The sequence below is a fragment of the Pristis pectinata genome, chromosome 8, assembly GCF_009764475.1.
Source record: "Pristis pectinata isolate sPriPec2 chromosome 8, sPriPec2.1.pri, whole genome shotgun sequence".
Classification (NCBI taxonomy): Eukaryota; Metazoa; Chordata; class Chondrichthyes; order Rhinopristiformes; family Pristidae; genus Pristis; species Pristis pectinata.
Window position 1 is genome coordinate 6,853,983 of NC_067412.1, and position 19,107 is coordinate 6,873,089.

At 43.8% G+C, this 19,107-nt stretch overlaps 1 protein-coding gene across 5 annotated transcripts in view; it reads right to left on the reverse strand.

Annotated features, from left to right (window-relative positions):
- Positions 1-19,107, reverse strand: part of LOC127573228 (arf-GAP with dual PH domain-containing protein 1-like) — a 146,884-nt gene that overhangs the window by 76,153 nt on the left and 51,624 nt on the right. For 4 of the 5 annotated variants that reach the window (XM_052021248.1, XM_052021247.1, XM_052021249.1 and 1 more), the window contains 2 exons: positions 9,762-9,892; positions 8,110-8,201 (listed from right to left, as the gene is read on the reverse strand). In XM_052021248.1, the coding sequence (XP_051877208.1) occupies positions 8,110-8,201; positions 9,762-9,892 (223 nt within the window). Of the gene's footprint in view, positions 1-8,109; positions 8,202-9,761; positions 9,893-11,905; positions 11,982-19,107 lie in introns of those variants that run through there. The other variant, XM_052021250.1, reaches the window with a different exon arrangement.

Here is a 19,107-nt window from a genome sequence, read left to right on the forward strand (position 1 = left end):
TATGTTGGCACCAGAAGCGTGGCGACACTTGCGGTCTGTCCCCCAGAACACTCTATGCAAAAGATGCATTTCACTGTGTTTCTATGCACACGTGGCTAATAAAAATGTCTCATCTCACCTTATCTTACTTTCCAGCCTGTCAAGGAGTCCAGGAAAACACTGAGGTTGGGGCCCAGTACTTGCTTTTCACAGTGTAGACCACTGCCACCAGGTAACCACCTGGGTTGGTTCCTGGATGTGGCCAATAACAAGATTTCAGCTTTGTACGCACCTTCCCAATCTGTACCTCGTCCAGCACCTGACTTGAGTTGTGTATTTCATCAACCCTGCCAACCAGCTGCCTTCATCTTTCTGTGGCCATTAGCCATTCTACTCCCTCTGCTCGTACATTCCTCACTGATTTGAAACATTCTTTATGTTTATCATTTTTACCCCAGATCCCAAACATGAGCCCAGCAGAACCTGAAGGGTTACGACCATACCCACAGCAGACTGACTGCCTGTTCTAAGCAGGCAACATTACATTTCAGTAACTACTCATCTTTCCATCATTCTCTCCAAACTCTTGACTTTCCCAATTGCTCTTCTATAAAATGCATCTTTTGAACATATCTTAATGCCTCTGGCATGCAACACGTTCAAAAACCAGTAAATCTACACAATCTAATAGGAAGACAAGGAAAAATAACAAATTTTTGCATTTCAACAAACACCATTATAATAATTCCTTGAAAGGGACAGGTTTCTGGAAATCGATTTGTTGAGCAAAATTCTGAAAAATCAAAAAAAAATGCTGGGTGAAATGCATTTTGGTGCAGTGTATTGTATGCTATTTATTATAGTAAAAAAGCTTTATAAGTTAAAAGACAAACTCCAAAGACTCAGAAGCATTCAAATGAAAATTCATAAATTGAATGTTTGTCATCTGAGGAATTACTGTATTTTAAAAGTACATAATACTTTGGACCCTTGCAGCCTTTGCTCTCCATTGAAATGAATGAATGGACATGCTGTTCTGTGCCAGGTCTAACCTGGTCCAAGTTTGACAGGCAGCTGCTCCAGAGTAAGTGCTGTGATATTGCTGCTAGTTTGCCCTCTACTGCTGAACTTGATCTATCAAAAGTTGGAAAGTAGTCAGGAAGTCACTGGCGAAGAGTGGGCGACAAATCTGGGACTTAATGAGTCTGCTGGGAATCCTGAACTTCGTGGAATTCATGAAGTGAAATGTCCATCGTTCCACAAAAAAAACTGACAGTATTTCCTATCAAGTTCTGGAGCAGTGACATTTGGAATTACTGACAAATCAATTGGACCAAGACATAGGCAAGGAAAAACCTAGTGGTGGAGAGCTTTGGGAAACAGAAGATCAAGGTCCTACGTCCCTCCCAAGAAATGAACCACTAACTACATGTTGTTTCTAATTACTTATGGATCGCATTCTATAATGGATGGCATTCTATAAGAGTATAACTAATCACTCCAGAGGTTTAACAATACTATTTTACAACTTTGATTGTTTCCCTACCATTTAATATTCTCATGAGGTGTTGACACCGTCCATATTCTGAGAAGGATGCTTAATGAATTCGTCACTGTGTGTACACAGAGGTGGAATCTAGATCAGCAGTTTAACTGCCCTCCAGGCTTAAGCATGGACCTCTAGCTGTGGAGCTTATTCAATATTACTGGCACTCATCAATGACTTTCAAACTATGATGCCCCCGTGTAAGTACTTTTGGCTCAGGAGATTTTGGTTCACTCCCACAGAACAGGCTAGACGTTGGACAGCATGCTGCCCGAAACTGGATCAGGCATTTCAGGGAATGATTCATAACGCTGTTTCCCTGTATTATTTATTACAACACAGAAGGAAGCTAATCTACTCAATGGAACATGCCAACTACCAAGGGAGCAATCCATGGGTCAGGACTCTACTCCTTATACACTTGTGACTGCATGGCCAGATTCTGCTCTAACTCCATCTACAAGTTTGCAGATGGTACCACTGAGGTGGGCCATATCTCAAATAATGATGAGTCGGAGTACAGGAAGGAGATAGAGAGCTTAGTAACATGGTCATTGACTTCAGGAAGGGGGGGGGGTACATGTGCTCCTGTCTACATCAATGGTGCTGAGGTAGAGGAGGTTGAGAGCTTCAGGTTCCCAGGAGTGAACATCACCAATAGCCTGTCCTGGTCCAACCATGTAGACGCCACAGCCAAGAAAGCTCACTAGTGCCTCTACTCCCTCAGGAGGCTAAAGAAATTTGGCATGTCCCTGTCAACCCTCACCAACTTTTATCGATGCACCATAGAAAGCAACCTATCTGGATGCATCACAGCTTGGTACGGCAACTGCTCTGCCCAGGACTGCAAGAAACTGCAGAGAGTTGTGGACACAGCCCAGCGCATCACGGAAACCAGCCTCCCCTCCATGGACTCTGTCTATACCTCTCGCTGCCTTGGTGAACCAGTCAACATAATCAAAGACCCCACCCACCCCGGACACTCTGTTCTCCCCCCTCCCATCAGGCAGAAGATACACAATCCAGAAAGCATGTACCACCAGGCTCAAGGACAACTTCTACCCCACTGTTATAAGACTATTGAACAGTTTCCTAGTGCGATAAGATCGACTCTTTGACCTCACAATCTAACTTGTTATGACCTTGCACCTTATTGTCTACCTGCACTGCACTTCCTCTGTAGCTGTGACACTTTACTCTGCATTCTGTTATTGTTTTCCCTTGTACTACCTCAATGCACTGTGTAACGAATTGATCTGTATGAACGGTATGCAAGACAAGTTTTTCACTGTACCTCGGTACAAGTGACAATAATAAACCAATTCCAATAATCCCATTCCATCTCTCATTTCCCTGCAGCCCTGTCACTTAGTTTCCCTCACATGCCCATCTATTCCATGTTGATTCTTTTGGCAATAACCGACAGTAAGGAGTAATTTACAGGGGCCAATAAACCTCCAGCACATCTGTGGGGATGTGGGAGGAAACTGGAGTACCTAGTGGAAACCCATGTGGTCACAGGGAGAACGTGTAAACTCCACAAATGCACAACACTGGATTAAAGTTCATTAACCCTGCTTCTCTCTCTCTGGACACAGCCAGACCTGCTGTGTATTTTCAGGACTTCCTGTTCTTATCTCTAATTTCTGCATAAATGTTTTTGCAGGTGACAGAGGGAAAAGCTTGAGGCATTGGGATGCATGAGGGGTTAATCAAAATGCTTTAAACTTTTTACTGAAACGGGGCTTAAAACCCACTATAGATGAAGGATTTCTAGTTAAGTAGACACCTACCAACTGTGCGCAAATACCAATCAAAAAATAAAATCTACTATCGAAAGGCAAAAGCAGTATTTTGTATTGTACCTTGCCACTAAATTGTATTTCTAAAGAATACATAAGTTAGTAAATGGTCAAATCTGACACTGCTGAGCCTGTTGAGAGTGTCCCACACAATGAGTTGAGTCACTCTTGGTCCAAAACATCAGCTTCGCATTAATAATATGAAATCGTGACTGTTCCCTCAAACAGAACAACGGATAATAAACAATTCTGCACCACTTCCTCTTTCAACACTCCCGTCACATAAGCAGGGTCTCCCAGCAGTTATTGCAGGCTGTAAAAATCCAAGCCCCATGCTAATCAGACACAGATGGTGTGTCACAGAGCACCCATGTTAGGCCCCATTCAATTTAACAGGCCTCACTATACAATTCCTGTCAGGAAATGCTTTAATACAGGATAAAGCATTTCATATGGATGACTGCATGTTCCAAATAATTAAACAAACATGCTACAATTGAACTACATTTCAGCCTCCACACACAAGCTGTCCACACAGTTACCAAACCAATTTTAACTGCACGTAGTGGTTTCTTCCGCCCATGTCCAACTGAGAACTTTTGGGACATTCTACAATGCCATGTCCAATGGCGTTGTAGAATGTCCCAAGGCACTGTGCAACCCACTGGGCACTTTTTGAAATGTAGTCACTGTTGTAATGAAGGAATTGGAATAACCAAATTGTGCACAGCAACATCTCAAAAGTAGCAGATCAGAAAATGAGCCAATTTTCTCAAGTTATGCTTGTCGAGGGACAATCGTTAGCTGGGTCACCAGGGAGAACTGCCTTCAACTTCTTCAAAATAATGCCTCGGGTTCTTGAGCATCCAACCTGAAGAGCAAACTGGGTTTTGGTTTTGTGTCTCATTGAGAAGTCAGGGCCACTGCCCGCTCCATTTCCCTCACTCCCCACTACCTGATAGTAGGCACCCACAAACCACCCTCACTAGTGGGCTCATTCAAAACCGGCCTGTTGCACGTCCCTGATAGTAATTGTTTCTCTATTGGCAGCCATGCATACTGCCGCCGAGGGCCCAATCCCATCCCTCACCACATCACTTTCCTCCTTCAAGACATTCTCTAAAACTATCGTCTTTCAGTCAAATTTTGGATCATCTTCCCTAACATCTCCACAAATGGATCAGTGTCAATTAGCTTGGCAACATTCCCTAGGGCTGTCCTTGCATACTTTACTACAGTGAAGCCACTTATGTGCAGTTGTTGAAAATAAGCCCGGTATTAAGTCAGAATAGTAGGCCATTCAGCCCTTCATGCCTGCTTTACCATTCAAATTATAATTGATCTTCTACCTCAGCACTGCCTTCCTGCACTAACCCCATATCCATTACAAACCTAGACTCTCACAGCCAACTTGACTGGACTTCTTCCCACCTTGCTTCCTGTAAAGACCACCAGTTCATCCATCTCCTCCATCTGATCTGTTCTGGGACCACTGCTCTTCGGGATTTTTACAAATGACTTGGATGAGGATGTGGAAGGGTGGGTTAGTAAGTTTCCAGATGACATGAAGGTTGGTGGTGTTGTGGATAGTGTGGAAGGTTGCTGTAGGTTACACCACAGGACATTGATAGGATGCAGAGCTGGGCTGAGAAGTGGCAGATGGAGTTCAACCCGGAAAAAGTGTGAAGTGATACACTTTGGAAGATCAAATCTGAAGGCAGAATACAAGGTTAATGGCAGGAATCTTAGCAGTGTGGAGGAACGGAGGGATCTTGGGGTCCACGCCCTTAGATCCCTCAAGGTTGCCACACAGGTTGATAGGGTTGTTAAGGCGGTATATGGTGTGTTGGCCTTACTTAATCGGGGTATTGAGATCAAGAGCCATGAGGTAATGTTGCAGCTCTACAGAACTCTGGTTTGACCACATTTGAAGTATTGTGTTCCGTTCTGGTCACCTCATTATAAGAAGGATGTGGAAGCTTTCGAGAGAGTGCAGAGGAGATTTCCCAGGATGCTGCCTGGATTGGAGAGCATGTCTTATGAGGATAGGTTGAGTGAGCTAGGGCTTTTCTCTCGTCCTCGTTTGCTCCAAAGAGATGACTTGATGGAGTGGACAGTCAGAGACTTTTTCCCAGGGTGAAAATGGCTAGCACGAGGGGGCATAATTTTAAGGTGATTGGAGGAAGGTATTGGGTCGGGGGGGGGGGGGGGGGGGGGTGCTGGTGGAAGATGCCAGAGTTAAGTTTTTGTTTTACAAAGAGAGTGGTGGGTGCGTGGAACGCACTGCCAGCAGAGGTGGTGGAGGCAGATACATTAGGGACATTTAGGAGACTTAGATAGCCACATGAATGATAGAAAAATGGAGGGCTATCTGGGAGGGAAGGGTTAGATACTGTAGATCTTAGAGCAGGATAAAATGACGGCACAACATCGTGGGCCGAAGGGTCTGTACTGTGCTGTAGTGTTCTATGTTCATATCTGCTCCGATAATGAAATTTTCCATACAAGTACCTCTGAGATGTCTTCCTCTTTCCTCAACCTTGAGTTTCCCTCGACTGCAGCTGACAGAGCCTTTGACTGCATTTCATCTATTTCCCGCACCCTCTCCCACAGCCAGAACAAGGATATGGTTCCACTGATCGCCAACTTCCCCTCCACCTGTCTCCACATTCTTACGGAATTTCCTTCACAATTTCCAACATCTCACATAGGATTCCACCACGGCCGTCCCTCCCCTTAACTTTCGGCATTCTGAAGGGACTGTTCCCTTTTGCACCTCTGTGCACGTCTGCTCATCCATCTCCACTACCCAGTCCCCTCCTCACTGCAATTCCCTACACAACCGCACAAGATGAAACACGAAGATGCAACTCAAGCATCCCTTCCAAGGGAAACAGTGATTCACGTCTTCCAATCTTGTGTATAGCATTTGGAGTTCACAATAGATATCTTTATTAGTCACATGTACATTGAAACACAGTGAAATGCATCTTTTGCATAAAGTGTTCTGGGGGCAGCCCGCGAGTGTCGCCACGCTTCCGGCGCCAACATAGCATGTCCACAACTTCCTAACCCGTACATCTTCGGAATGTGGGAGGAAACCGGAGCGCCCGGAGGAAACCCACGCAAACACGGGGAGAACGTACAAACTCCTTACAGGCAGCGGCCGGAATTGAACCCGGGTCGCTGGCACTGTAAAGCATTACGCTAACCGCTACACTACTGTGCCTGCATTCAATGCCCTGACTGATGAAGGCCAGCAGGCTAAACGCCTTTTTCACCACCCTGTCTACATGTGACGCCACCTTCAATGAACTATGTACTTGTACTCCTATGTCCCTCTGTTCTGTTACACTCCCTCGTGCCCTACCATTCATAGTATAAGTGTGACGCTGGTTTGACTTTCCAAAATGCACCACCTCATACTTATCCGTTTGCCACTACGGATTCCCCCGTAATCCACGATAACCTTCTTCATGATCAACAACACCTCCTAATTTTGTGTCATCTGCAAACTTACTGAAGTTAAGAAACAGTGCCACAGAGGATGTTTAGAATTTAAATTCTAAGTTGAAGGGTACTCTTTATTTACTGTAAATTCTCAGATGTATTCAGTAATTTCATGTACCTGATTAGTTCAACGCGTTTTGCATATTAAAGAACATCAAAAGATGGCAAGTGATTTTATTCCAGTGCACTGTAGTTCTACACTCCTCTACAATGGAGGAATCAAATGGGTGACCACTTTGCAGAACACCTCTGTTCACTCTGGAAGGGTGACCCTGAGCTTGCAGTTGCCTGTCACTTTAATTATGCATTCCATTCCCACTCCGACCTGTCTGCGGTCTCCTGAATTGTTCCAATGATGCCCAATACAAGCTTGAGGAACAGCACCTCATCTTCTGTCTGGGCACAATGCAGCTTTAAGGACTCGTTATTGGATTCTACAATTTCAGGTAACTCAGATTCTCGTACAAACAGGGAATGCACCTACAGTATCAGTTCTGCTCTCTCCACAGACACCGATTGATCTGCTGGGCATTTCCAGCATTCTCCTTTCGGAGAATGAGGACTTGCACTGATATGTATGAAATTCAATGGGAAACCTTTTGCAGGAAATCATCTTGTAGATTTGTAAATGAACAATTAATCAATATTATTTTTTAAAAACCAACGCAATTGAAATGTGTTTATTGAGGTTGGAAGGGCAAAATGTGATACAGGGCTTATGATGATGTTGAAGTCCTAGCTGGTTTTAATGCTCAGATCACACAAAGTCTTTATCACTGGAATATCAAATGACCAGAAATCAATCAGAGGGAGTGATACATTCACGCTCCCAAAAGACGCGAATGCTTAGAGGATGTATCAAAGAAAACTGCTTGTCACATCCTCGGGGTGTCCTAACTTACTTCAAAAAAAAATCAATGAATTATTTTAAAGTGTAGTCACTCTTGCAATGGAAAATAAACACAACTAAATTATGCACAGCAAACTCCCACAATTGGCAGTAAAATAAATGACCAGATTATCTTCTCTGGTGATATAGATTAGGTGGTAAATATTGGTCAAAACACCATGATATGTCCCCTGCTTTACTTCAGTGCAATGCACCAAGATTTTTTACATTCATCTGCCAAGGCAGACAAGCCCTAGTTTACCAGTTCACCCGAAAGATGGACCAAAAAAATAAATTCAGTTATTAGCTGAAGAAATGTCCTTCAAATGCTATGTAATCAATATAATTAAAAATAACCATTTACTTATCAATTCCTTACTTACTGGCAATCTGTAAATGTTGGTCTGTAATAAAATGGCGGAATCTTTGATTCATATTTTGCTTTGGCTATGCTGTTCCCATTGGAAGTCATAAACTAAGAGAAAGAAGAGCAGAGTTTGAATCAACTGGTAATTTTCATTCAGAAAACATGGGTTCTGAAGATATAATGAATTACTGACATATCATAAATTGATTAACGTGAAAGTGGAATCATTTCCAATTTGCTCTTTGAATTGGTCGGTGGGACTCTGCTTTCTATTGAAGTGGTCAATTCTTGTTGCATGCACTCCAGAAGTTGTTGTCACATGACTCTTACTGCCAACTATCCCGACCCCACACACCCATTGGTCATGCAATGTGTCAATCCTTATTGATCATCAACTACCTATGGCCAAATGGAAAGAGCTGATTGGATGTTCTGAGCCATCAGCTGAACAGCTTTGTTCTCTATCCCTTTGTGCAATATTTTTATAATTAACTGACAAAAAAATAGAGCTTTAAAGAACTTATTTTTGTTACCTCCGCAACTCTTTAATCGTTCTCTCAAATTTTTCATCTGAGGGAATAGACATCAACTCTGCAAAACTCTGAGGAACCTCGGAGCATTAGAAATGCCAGCATGTGGATTAATTTGGACTGGATATAAATGTCCAGAGACAGAAAAAAGACCAACCTTGGATCCAAATCCAAGCCTTAAAATCCTTACTATTGTAGGCCTTTAAGGTATGTACAGTTAAGGTTGTCCTCTCTGCATTGTGCTGTGTTTTGACTAGTCCTGATGTCAGTATTCCATTTCACAACTATTTCCAAAAATGCACTTAGATTGGCTTGCCTGGTGCAGCATTTAAAGAATGGTTTGATATCCTCTACTCACACGGGATGGATGTGGGTTGCACTAAAGAGCTGATTTTTTTCCTCTCAGTAGAACAGAATGGCTAAGGTGCATCTTAGAACATGATTTAGACCTTTAAGCTCTAATGTCTACTTTTCTCAAAAGTGGTTTGAATTCATTTTTTTGGGCTGTGGGAGTCACTGGTAAGGCCAGCATTTGTGGCTCATCCCTAATCACCTTTGAGAAGGTGGTGGCATTCCTCTGGTAGAGGTACCTTCATGCTGCTGTTGCATAGGTGTTCCAGGACATGCACACAGTAATGATGAAGTAACTGCACTGTATTACCAGATCAGGGCGACGTGCAGCTTGGAAGGGAAACCTGTAGGTGGCAGGTGTCCCAGTAGAAGTCACGGGTTTGGGAGGTGTTGTTGGAATAGCCTGGGTGAGTAACTATGGTGCATTTTGTAGATGGTTCACACTGTAGTTACAGTGCACCAATCATGGGGCAGAATTGTGGTGCCATTTATTTTATTGTAAGAATCAACTGCATTAGCGAAAGAAAGGAACAGTGGTTTGAATTTCACCAGAGTTCTACACTAATCCAACAATCATGATACCAAATGGAGCAGGTGCAGTGTATTATACGCTGCCCAATTTTATATTCCATTGAAACAATACTGGCAGGTTCCACCCAGTCACAAGATCCCTGTCCAATCCTGGCTGGAACAGAATCGACCGTGCCAAACCAGGAATCTAATATCCCGCTGAGTTCTCAATCTCAGTCAGATACAGTTCACCACAGCTTGACTGGAAACGACCTACCTGAACTTCTTCATCCTCCCAGGCGTCTAACCGAACGGATTTCACTTTGCTAACTTGAGGAATATTTCGATGAATTCCTGAGCAATTTAGACAGATAAAAATTCCAAGAGTGTAGGACGCCCAGTCATTATCTGAAAAATAACAGAGATCAAGGTTTTTAATTATGCTGGACCCAATTTCTCAATAGGAAGCATTGTTAAATCATACTTTTTCTTTCAGCCAATACTCTTTGCTTTCCAAAAGGAACTAAATCATCAAGTAGTATCTTGGGGGTTAGCGACTTAGCAAGAGGAGGCCATTCACCCTTGTTTACATCTTGGCCAATCTCTAGCAGTCATCTCTTTCAGACTCAGAGGCATACAGCATGAAAACAGGCCCTTCGGCCCAACTGGTCCATGCCAACTAAGATTCCCAACTAAGCTAGTCCCATCTGCCTGTGTTTGACCCATATCCCCCTAAACCTTTCCTAGAGCTGGATATTAACTTCAGGAAAGGGGGCTGTGTACACGCACCTGTCTACATCAATGGTGCTGAGGTGGAGAGGGTTGAGAGCTTCAAGTTCCTGGGAGTGAACATCACCAGTAACCTGTCCCGGTCAAATCACGTAGATGCCACGGCTAAGAAAGCTCACCAGCACCTCTACTTCCTCAGGAGGCTAAAGAAATTCGGTTTGTCCCCTTTGACACTCACCAACTTTTACAGATGCACCATAGAAAGCATCCTATCTGGATGCATCACGGCTTGGTATGGCAACTGCTCTGCCCAGGACCGCAAGAAACTGCAGAGAGTCGTGGACACAGCCCAGCGTGTCCATGAAACCAGCCTTCCCTCCTTGGACTCTGTCTTTACCTCTCACTGTCTTGGTGAAGCAGCCAGCACATATCACCAGGTTCAAGGACAGCTTCTACCCCACTGTGATAAGACTACTGAACGGTTCCCATATACAATGAGATGGACTCTGACCTCACGATCTACCTTGTTGTGACCTTGCACCTTATTGCACTGCACTTTCTCTGTAGCTGTGACACTTTACTCTGTACTCTGTTATTGTTTTTACCTGTACTACATCAATGCACTCTGTACTAACCCAACGTAACTGCACTGTGTAATGAATTGACCTGTATGACCGGTATGCAAGACAGGTTTTTCCACTCTACCTTGGTACAAGCGACAATAATAAACCAATACCAATATCCATGAACCTAAGTACCTTATAAATGTGGTTAATATATACCTGCCTCAACCACTTCCTCTGATAGCTCGTTCCATATACTGACCACTCTCTGGGTGAAAAAGTTACCCTTTCAGGTCCCTATTAAATCTCTCCCCTTAAATCTATGCTCTCTAGTTCTTGATTCCCCAACCCTGGGAAAAAGACTGTGCACATTCACCTTATCTATGCCCCTCATAATTTTACACACCTCTATCAGATCACCCCTCATTCTCCTACACTCCAATGAAAAAAGTCCACCCTGCTCAACCTCTCTCCCTCAAAGTCCCTCGAGTCCTGGCAACATCCTCATAAACCTCTGCGCTCTTTCCAGCTTAATGGCATCTTTCTTATAGCAGGGTAACCAAAACTGAACACAATATTCCAAATGTGGTCTCACCAGTGTCTTGTACAATTTTTCTTTTTGTCTATGCATTTTTATGGGATCCGTGACAAAGCCAGCATTACTGTCCATCCTTATGTACCCAAGTGATGGAGAGCCACCTGCTCAAACCACTGCAGTCCTCTAGTGAAGGTACTCCCACAATGAGGTTGGGCTGGGAGCTCCAGGTCAATGGGCAGGAAGCCACAGCCACATATTTCCAAGTCTAAATGGTGTGTGACCACCCTTAATGATCTTAACCCAACAACAGTCTATTGATGGAGACACAAGAGTCTACAGATCCTGGAATCTGGGGCAGCAAACAATATGCTAGAGGAACTCAGCAGGTTGAGCAGCATCTATTGAGGGGTGGGGGAAGTAGATAATCAATGTTTCGGGTCAAGATCCTTCATCTGGACTCATTTTGGAATTTGGAGTTTAGAAGAGGGAGAGGCAACTTGACTGAAATCCCATGGAGCCTGGACAAGATGGAGGTGGACAGAACACACTCTCTTGTGAGCCAGGAGTCACTGCTTATAAACGAGGGCTCACCCATTCATGATGGAGGTGAAGTTATTTTCCTCAGAAGGCCGAGAATCTTTGGAGCCCCCTTTTTCCAACGGCCAGTCTTTGAAAGGCAAAGTCTTGGACTATTTTCAAGGCAGAAGCAGATATATACGTTATTAGCGAGGGGGTGAAAAGTTACTGCCTGTGACAGGAACATGGTCTTGCGGTTACAATCAGACCAGCCATAATCTTATTGAATAAAAGATCAGGCTCAAGAGGTCAATTGGCCTTCTGCTCCCTTCCTCCCCCTAGCATAGTGCTACTGGTAGCTTTAGTTTTGGTACCCCCGATAAGGGCAACATACTCCCACCAACTCCTGAAGCCCCTGAAGAACTTCATCTCAATAATTTCAACAATCTAACAAATTTCCAAGGCATGCAGACCTAATTCACCATTTAGCCTTACCCATTCAACAATGAGCATTTGTCATGCTAAAGAGATCTTTCCTGTTGACTAATATTTACCATTTCTGTGTTATTATTTCCAGTGACTGTATCACAGCCCTCTGGTTCTTAAATATTGATCAGCTTCCCAGTGAATAATTTTTGCCCAGGTCCCAAGATACTTTCTTGGTTTAATTTACCCTGCGAACATGCCATCATACATCACTCTCTATTGCTGAGTAATTGAGTTTGTTTGTAATCGACTTCCACGAGTCTGATTAACATTGCATTTTGTGTAGTAAACTCTGGCCCTGTTTAATAGTCTGCATTATAAACAATAGCTCAATTAATAATCAGTACAATACAGGCAGACTTGCATTTCTCTGGTGCCGAGCACAACCAAGCCTTCCCAAACACCCAGTGAGGCATGTTCAGTGTCACTGTTGTAATGCATAAAGTGTGGCAGCCAATGACGACCAGATATTATAATTTTAGTTGCAAAGGCAACTGAAGAATAAATGTTGGCTAGGAATCAAAATAAGTGAATCGTCTATTGGATATGTTGGTGGTGACCTCATTTCAATGCCTCCTGGACTCAGTCTCCTCCCATAGGACGAAATCTTTCTTCTACATCTGCCTTGTTAAACCCACTTATCGTTTTGAAGGTTATCAAGTCAGCTTGCAGCCTTTTCTCCCGAAAGGCTGGGCAATACGAGGCAGAGAGTTGCGATGGATGGGTGCTTTTCTGACTGGAGTGGTGCACTGCAGGGATCAGTGCTGGGACTTTTGTTTATGGGATAAGAATGTAAGGGGTATGATTGTTAAGTCACAGACGGCGAAGAAGGTTGTATAATGATACAGTGGGACATAGATCAGCTGGAAAGCTAGACAGAGTGGTGGCAGATGGAATTTAATCCAAACAGGTGTGTGGTAATGCACTTGGGAGGTCAAATTCTGGTAGGACATATAAAGCAAATGTAGGGACCTCGGGAGAGTTGATGTACAGAGAGATCTTGGGGTGCAAGTTCATAGCTCCCTGAAAATTATGACACAGGTGGATAAGGTTTTCAGTGACTTCATAGGCAGAGGCATTGAGTATAAGAGTTGGGATGTCATGTTGCAGTTGTACAAAACTCTGGTTAGACCACACTTAGAGTACTGTGTCCAGTTCTGGTCACCTCATTATAGGAAAGATGTGGAAGCGTTGGAAAGGGTGCAGAGGAGATTTACCAGAATGCTGCCTGGTTTAGAGAGTATGCATTATGAGGAGAGACTAAGGGAGCTAGGGCTTTACTCTTTGGACAGGAAGATGAGAGGAGACATGATAGAGGTGTACAGATATTGAGAGGAATAGATAGAGTGGACAGCCAGCGCCTCTTTCCCAGGGCACCAATGCTCAATACAAGAGGGCATGGCTTTAAAGTAATGGGTGGGAAGTTCAAGGGAGATATCAGAATGAGGTTTTTTTTTACCCAGAGAGTGGTTGGGGCATGGAATGCGCTGCCTGGGGCGGCGGTGGAGGCAGGTACATTGGTCAAATTCAAGAGATTACTAGATAGGGATATGGAGGAATTTAAAATAGAGGGATATGTGGGAGGAAGGGGTTAGATAGTCTTAGGTGAGGTTTAAAGGTCAGCACAACATTGTGGGCCGAAGGGCCTGTATTGTTCTGTACTGATCTATGATCTATGTTCTATGATCTGGTCGCCGCACTACAGGAAGGAGGTGGTAGCAGCAGAGAGAGTTCAGAAGAGATTCAACAGGATGAAGCCTGGAATGGAGGGATGTTGTTATATTGGATAGACAGAGTTTATTCTCACTGGAGTGACTGTTATAGAGGTTTACAAAATTACGAGGGGCATAACAGAATAGATAGTCGGAATCTTTTTCCCAGCGCAGAGGACTCCAAAACCAGAGGGAACAGGTTGAAGGTGAGAGGGGAGAAATATAAAGGATACCTGAGGGCTAAGTTTTCCCACACAGAAGGTGGTGAGTATCTGGGACAAGCCACCAGGGCAGGGAATGGAGGGAGATATTATTACAATGTTTAAAAGGCACTTGGACAGGAAAGGAGTAGAGGGATACAGGACTAATGAAGGCAATGGGACTAGCGTAGATAGGTGTCACGGTCAGCATGGATGAGCTGGGTCACGTGGGCCATTTCTGTTCTGTATGTTTCTCTGAGAAAAAACTCCGTCTATCCATTTTTTTTTATTCTTACGAGTATGCCTACTGATTAAAAAGCTTCCCCCCTTCTAATCCATTGGAGGCTCTAGCCAGTTAACCCAAATCAACTGATGTTGCTGCTCAGATAGCAGAGAGGAATTTTGTGCAAGTATTATTTGTGCACTAGTGCCCCACAGCTTAATATCAAAGGCTGTGAAAATACTTGCCAACAACCGAGTGGTTAAACATAGCAGAATCCAGCATAGTACAGACCTACTATTTAATTTGCCTGCAACTCATCATATGACTGCGCAGAACCCTTTGTTAATAAAAATCCATCAATTTCTTTTCAGATTTCTCATGATAGCATTCAGTGGATTAAAGCACGGCTAATTTCAGTGCATCTCTGAACCGATATTACTGTAGGTTTGGCAGGTAGATGCAATGAAATCATACACTTTAATTAGACTGTTACCAATCGCCAAGATGAACTGAATAACTCAACCAATTATAACTCCATTAATACTACACTCAAAACATTGGCATCCGTGTTAATTTGGGACATTGCGGAGGGAACCTTTGAGAATACAGTAATCCCACCGCCTGCGACTACCACAGCAAGTGGGCACGTCAACTGTTAGGTATTTCTGGTTGGAACTCCCTGTGCACAACCCCACCATCTACTACAAAGGTTTTGCATGATGCCCATGGATAGACGCTGATGAATTTTCTATTAGAGCAGTGCAGCACAGGAACAGGCCTTTCGGCCCACAATATCTGTGCTGAACACGAGGCCAAATTAAACTAAGTCTCTTCTGTCTGCACGTAATCCATATCCCTCCATTCCCTGCATATTCACGTCTATCTAAACGCCTCTTAAATGCCACTATTGTATCTGCTTCCACCACCATCCCTGGCAGCATGTTCCAGGCACCTAGGGCCAAACGCGGGCAAATGGGACTAGCTTAGATTGGTTAGGATGGACCAGTTGGGCTGAAGGGCCTGTTTCTATGCTGTATGGTTCTATGACCCTGTGTGAAAGAAAAACTTACCCCGCACATCTCCCTTTAACATTCCCCCTCTCGTCTTAAACGCATGTCCTCTAGTATTTGACATTTATTTATTGGCATTGGTATTGGTTTATTATTGTCACTTGTACCGAGGTACAGTGAAAAACTTGTCTTGCATACCATTCATACAGATCAATTCATTACACAGTGCAGATACATTGAGTTAGTACAGAGTGCATTGAGGTAGTACAGGGTAAAAACAACAACAGAATACAGCAAAGTGTCACAGCTACAGGGAAGTGCATTGCAGGTAGACACTAAGGTGCAAGGTCAAACAAGGTAGATTGCAAGGTCAAGAATCCATCTCATTGTATAAGGGAACCATTCAACAGTCTTATCACCGTGGGATAGAAGCTGTCCTTGAGACTGGTGGTATGCGCCCTCAGGCTCCTGCCTGATGGGAGAGGGGAGAAGAGAGAATGACCCGGGTGGCTGGGGTCTTTGATTAGATTCTACTCTCCCATCCATTCAGTAATGCTGATGTTGATCATTAGGTAAGCACCTGAATCAGAGGGCTGTGCGCTACAGGTCTTATTTCAAAGACTCAAGGTCAAAATCTAGATTGATGTTCCAATGCAATCCATGGGAGTGCTGCTCGTGACAGAGGAGCCATCATCGAGATGAGATGTTGAACCATTGCTAGTTTGAGAACAAGAAAGATTACTCTTTGGAATACTTTATTGGAAAGGTCCCTGGGCATTATTCATCCTTCAATTCGCATCACCAAGAATAAATTATCCATTCATTATCATATTACCGTTCTGGGAGCTCGCTGCATGCAAATTGGCTTCTGACATGACAACACATACTGCAATTCCATGTTATTCCAACAACTGTAAAAGAACAGATTCATATTGAGGCTCTAAATTGTTCCTTCCCTTGATTGAGAAAGTAGCAAATTAGAGAGGCAGGAGAAACCTGGAGACATATAGTTTCTCCTTTCGTACTACCTCTGTGCACTTGTGTATGGAATAATCTGTCTGGATGGCATGCAAATTAAAGCTTTTCACTGCGACAATAATAAACCAATCACCAATTACCGGGATAACTGTCTCCCTTAATGGCCTCTTTCCTGCTGCCATAGTTGACAGAGCCCTTGATTGCATCTCATCCATTTCCCACTCCTCTGCTTTCCCCCTTCCTCCTCCTGGACAGAACAAGAAGAGTTCCCTGATCCTTACTTTCCATTCCGCCAGCCTCCACATTGAACAGCTGATCCTTTGCAACTCTTGCCACCTTCAATGAGATTCCGCATCTTCCCCTCCCCTTTCAGCATTCCGAAGGGATAGTTCCCTTCGCCACTCCCTGGTCTGCTTTTCCAGCCCCACCAACCACTCCCCTTCTCATGGCACTTTCCCATGCAACCACAGGAGCTGCAACACCAGTCCTTTTTACGTCTTCCCTTCTCACCAACCAGGTTCCTAAGCAACCCTTCCAGCAGCACTCCTTCCAATCTCATGTACCACATTCAGTGTTCGTAATGTGACCGGCTTAACACCGGAGAAACCAAAAGCGGATTGGATGACTGCTCTGTGGAAAGCCTGCATTCAGTCTGCAGAGGTGACCCCGCGCTTCCAGTTGTCCATCACTTTAATTCACCATTAACTCCCATTCTGACCTGTACGTCTGTGGACTCTTGCACTACACTAAAGAAGCTGAATTCTAGCTTGAAGAGCAGTACCTCATCTTCTGTCCAGGCAGAACGCAGCCTTCTGGATTTGATCCTGAATTCAATAATTCCTCTGTTTGTATCAGAACTTGCCTCATCTGCCTGGAATTCCCTGCATTTCACAACATTTACATGTCCTTTTGTTTCATTTTGTCTCTCTCACTGCCTTCATTCTATTAACTAGAAGGCTTCATCAACAGCTTATCAGCATGGCGTCCCTACTTCACCTATAGTTGAGGAATCATATAGTCATACACATAGGAACAGGCCCTTCAGCCCAACACATCTGTGCTGACCATCAAGCATCTATTTACGAATCCCATTTAGAACATAGAACACTACAGCACAGTGCAGGCCCTTCGGCCCACGGTGTTGTGCCGAAATCTTATCCTGCTCTAATATTTATCTAACCCTTCCCTCCCACATAGCCCCCTATTTTTCTATCATTCATGTGTCTATCTATAGAAGCACTTGGTTGGTAGCTTTCTCTGCCTTGGCGATTTAAGTTTCTATCTCGATATTTGTTAAAATGTTAGGAGAGTCTCGACCTCCACCACAGCCTTGGATAGCGCATTCAGATTCTAACTGTCTTCTGTGTGAAAATATTCTTCCTTGGATACTCTCTGGACGTCCTGCCACTTACATTAAACCTAGGCCCTCTAGTTTTAGATATCTCTGCTATTGGGAAAAGTTTCTCACTATCTACCCAATGTCCCTCAATCTTGTACAACGCTATGACAGTCTTCTCTTCCCAGCCTCATCCTCCTCAAGGAAAACAAACCCAGCCTATCCAGTCTCTCCTCATAACTGAAACATCCCATCTTAGGCAGCATCTTGGTGAAGAGGTTACATCTGTACCCTCTCCAGGCCAATCACTAAAGTGTGGTGACCAGAAAATGTATTTTGTACACACCAGGCACGCTCAGCCCTGATACAGGGTCTTGACCCAAAGCATCGACCATCTGTCAGCCTCCATGGATGCTGTTTGACCCACTGAGTTCTCCAACAGTTTGCTATTTTTTTTGCTTCAGATTACAGCATCTGCAATCTTGTGTCTCCAAGCATGACTGATGTGTACAGTTATATTTTCTGCTGTTGGAGACCGGCATGTCCATTGCAAAGCAGGAAGTATTCTTCAGAAGTATTGTGCAATGCACTGGAATAATGGAGAGCTCGCAAAATGATCTGTGCTGCATTGCTTAACCTGACCATGTTGAAGTACATTCAGATTTTAAAACACAAATTGAAATTCTGAAAGTGAAATCTAAACTGTGGGTTTTTAATATAAACAATGCCATAAGATCAAATTTCTGCTTTTAAGATTAAATCAGGATACATCGAAAATGGAATCAAACACTCAAGCAATCCAGTTTTAAGCAAGTTTAAGCCTTTTAGGGGAGTCAACTAGTCCTCATTTATCAAGCAGCAATGGTTTCTGTAAGCATGCACTCTAGGAAGAGGCAGCAAAAGAGGCACTGCTGGTCTGGGAGAAAAAAAAATTCCCACTGAGCATGGTTTCACTTTCACTGCACCACCGGTATAGTAGGCAGCACAGCTGGCATAAAAGACATGAAAATGCTGAAGTGAATCTCATTATTCATTACAGAATCTAGTTGAAGTACCACATGGTCCAACGTGGGTCAATTGTGGCATTTCTACCTGATTGTTGCCCGTTTCCTTGCCCCCAAATGGTCTGTCAAGAAAGAAATGCTTCTACCTCAGTGCTGCGAGCACCTGCTTGTCAGTGTCCAAGTGCTGATGTGGGTGGGACGTGTGTTTGTGTGTGTGCAGGGGTGGGTCTGTAGAGGTTGGCAGGCGAGGAAGACTGTCGATAGGGGAACTCAGGTTTGCTCGCGTTTGTGCGAGTATCTGTGTGTTAGTACGAGAGTTAAAAATTGT